General features: G+C 60.3%; 1 protein-coding gene across 1 annotated transcript in view; it reads right to left on the bottom strand.

Annotated features, from left to right (window-relative positions):
* Nucleotides 1–362: 362 nt before the first annotated feature.
* The window catches only part of SLC38A10 (solute carrier family 38, member 10), a gene marked incomplete at its 5' end in the record, with an annotated part of 35333 nt that continues 33016 nt past the window's right edge, over nt 363–2679 (bottom strand). The window contains 2 exons of the mRNA XM_009995169.1: nt 363–1474; nt 1764–1943. Coding sequence (XP_009993471.1) covers nt 363–1474; nt 1764–1943 — 1292 coding nt within the window. The remainder of the gene's footprint in view (nt 1475–1763; nt 1944–2679) is intronic.

The raw sequence follows: 2679 nt of genomic DNA, 5'->3' as shown, positions 1-2679 counted from the left end.
AATTTGATATGAACGAGATGGTGAAAAAGGTCCTTGGAAGCTGGTCTGGCAGGGGACCAAGGAGCAGGGCAACCTCTGAAAGCTGGAGGAGAGCAGGATCATTTATTTCAGCATTGCCATCTCCTTGGCCACCTGCAGCCACACATGCAGGGAGGAGAAGCCTCTGGTTCCCTGGATGATGCTCCCAGGTACAAGGGGATCCTGGGTGTCCCAGCGCTGTGTGCTGCTGGCTCAGCCCAACCCCTGCCTGAGCCAACAGCGGCCAAAAACACAGCTGGATGACTTGACTCGTCCTTGGGGAGCTGCTGGGCCTGGTGCCCGTGGCCAACACCCGCAGCCACCCACGAGCACGACCACCCTGCTCAGCCGCCGCCCGCGCGCGGGGCCGGGTGGATCTGCCGGCTGTGACCCACCTGCGGGGCCCCCTCCGCCACCTGCTGCAGCCGCGTCTCCAGCGCGCTCCGCAGGTCGTTCACCTTCACATCTGGGAGGGGGTTCAGGCCAATGAAGACCCCCTGTGCAGCCCCCTCCTCCTCGGCAGGCAGCAGCTCCCGCCTCCTCCGGCGCAGGTCCAGGTCCGCCTGCAGCTTCAGGTCCCGGTTGGGTTTGATGTCGTGGTCCTGCTTCTGCTCCCCCTGGGCAGCTGCTCCTTCCTCAGCCTTTTGGACAGGAGGATTCTCAGGGCCTGGCTTCTTCTCAGCATCGTTTGAGATGCTCCCATCCCCATGCCTCTGCTTGCCCCGGGGATCCTCCTGCACGTCCTGGGCCACGTTCACCACCTTCTCCCGAGGAGCCTCCTCCCTCCCCTGCCTGTCCCTCTGCCAGTTCTGCCGCCCGGCGCCCTCGGTGCCTGCACCTCTCCGGTGCTCCCGTAGGTGCTGCTCGCTCTCTGCCACGTCCCTCTTACTGGAGGAGTCCAGAGCAACTGCCAGGTCTTTGGGCTCCACCTGACTCAGTGCTTTGGCTTTAAGGTCGATTCCTGAGTCTCTTTCCAGACTCTTTCCTGCTACTCCCTGAACTTTGGCAGCCCCCAGCTGTTCTCTTTGGATGGGAGCTGTAGCTACTTCCACGGCTTTCAGGGAATTCTTCTCGTGGACATCTCTTCCAGCTTTGGCTTCACGATCTCCTCCTAAATCCTCTGCCAAGGACTTCTTCTCTAGGTGGTTTCTGGCTGCTGGAATGTGCTGGGCATCCCTGCGAGGGGGATCCTGGTTCTCTGTGGGATTTTTAATAGCTCTGTCGTTCTGCTGTGGCAGCACCTTCTGCTCCCTGGGAGAGATCCCAGGAATCTCACGCCTCTGCCCAGCCTCGTCCAGCTTTCCTGCAGTCCCCCTGTGCTGCTCCACAGGCTCCAGGGGCTTCCGGCCCTGCCTGGGCTGCTCCAACCCCTCTTTGCCCTGTGGCTTCATGGCAGCTTCTTGCCCAGCTCCCAGGCCCTTGTCCTCCCTGCTCCGGGGCTCTGGCTGCGCTTCCGCTGCGGAACAAAAACCAACGCGTCAAAGCTTTTCCTCACCAGATTCCCTTCTCCTGCTGCCACATTCCACACTACAGGGGACAGGAGAAGTGTTCCCACCATCAACCAGCTGTGCAGGAAAACTGGGAGGGCTGGAGGGCTGCTATCCCTGTGATCTCTGACCTTGGAGCTGGCTCAGACACACGAGCCATGTGCCCGAGGGACTCGGATCTCTCCCAGCCCCATCTTAAAGCTGCTTGGAGCAGTGATCAGCCCCTGGAAGGGTCAGACTCTCCAGCCATGTCCTTACCTTGCTTTGGCTTCTCCTCTCCCCCCTCCTCCTGCCTTTGCTGGTGGATCTCCTTGTGCTGCTCCTCAATGACAGCCAGCAGTTTTGCCTGGTGGTCCAGGAGCTGCTTGTGCTGCACTTGCTGCTCTTTGATCACCTGCAGCAGCATGGCATGATCCAGCAGCTTCGCCTGCCCTGCTTCTACAACAGGGGAAAAAAAGAAAGAAAAATAAATCCACAGCTTAAACCCCTCACTAATCATCTCCTGGCACTGGAGGGGCTGTGGGGGCTCTCCTGGGAAAGAAGGTCCCATTCTGCAAACATTGCCTGTTGGCCAGGAGGGAGGGAGGACACAGCATATGGTGATGGTGGCACCACTCCAGAGTTCTGCCACCAAGGGTGGCAGCCAGAGGCCCAGAGCAGCTGCTCAATCCCACACATGCTAAAACAGGACATTGCCCTCCCCAGATTTGGGTGAGAGGGATCAAAACCAAGCCCTGATAAACTGGCTGGGGAGAAGAGCCATGAAGAAGAGGTAGAGGAGAGCACTGGGTTGCTCTGAGAAGCTGTGGCTGCCCCATCCCTGGCAGTGTTGAAGGGCAGGTTGGATGGGGCTTGGAGCAGCCTGGGCTGGTGGGAGGTGTCCCTGCCCGTGCAGGGGGTGGGACTAGATGGGCTTTAAGGTCCCTCCAACCCAAACCAGTCTGTGACAACGATGACAATGATAAAAGGGCTGAGATCCTGAGCAGCAGGGCAGGGTTGAACAGCAGAGCCCTCTCACAGGTGCTCAGACAGGCTGAAACCGCAGCAGAGCAGCCCGGCAGCCCCCCAGGGAGGAAACCCCTGCCCATCAGCCCCCCCAGGGAGGAAACCCCTGCCCATCAGCCCCCCCAGGGAGGAAACCCATGCCCACCAGCCCCCCCGGGGCGGAAAGCCC

This window comes from Chaetura pelagica, unplaced genomic scaffold (assembly GCF_000747805.2).
Source record: "Chaetura pelagica isolate M959 unplaced genomic scaffold, ChaPel_1.0 scaffold1453, whole genome shotgun sequence".
Taxonomy (NCBI): Eukaryota; Metazoa; Chordata; class Aves; order Apodiformes; family Apodidae; genus Chaetura; species Chaetura pelagica.
This window is presented reverse-complemented; position numbering and strand designations above follow the sequence as displayed.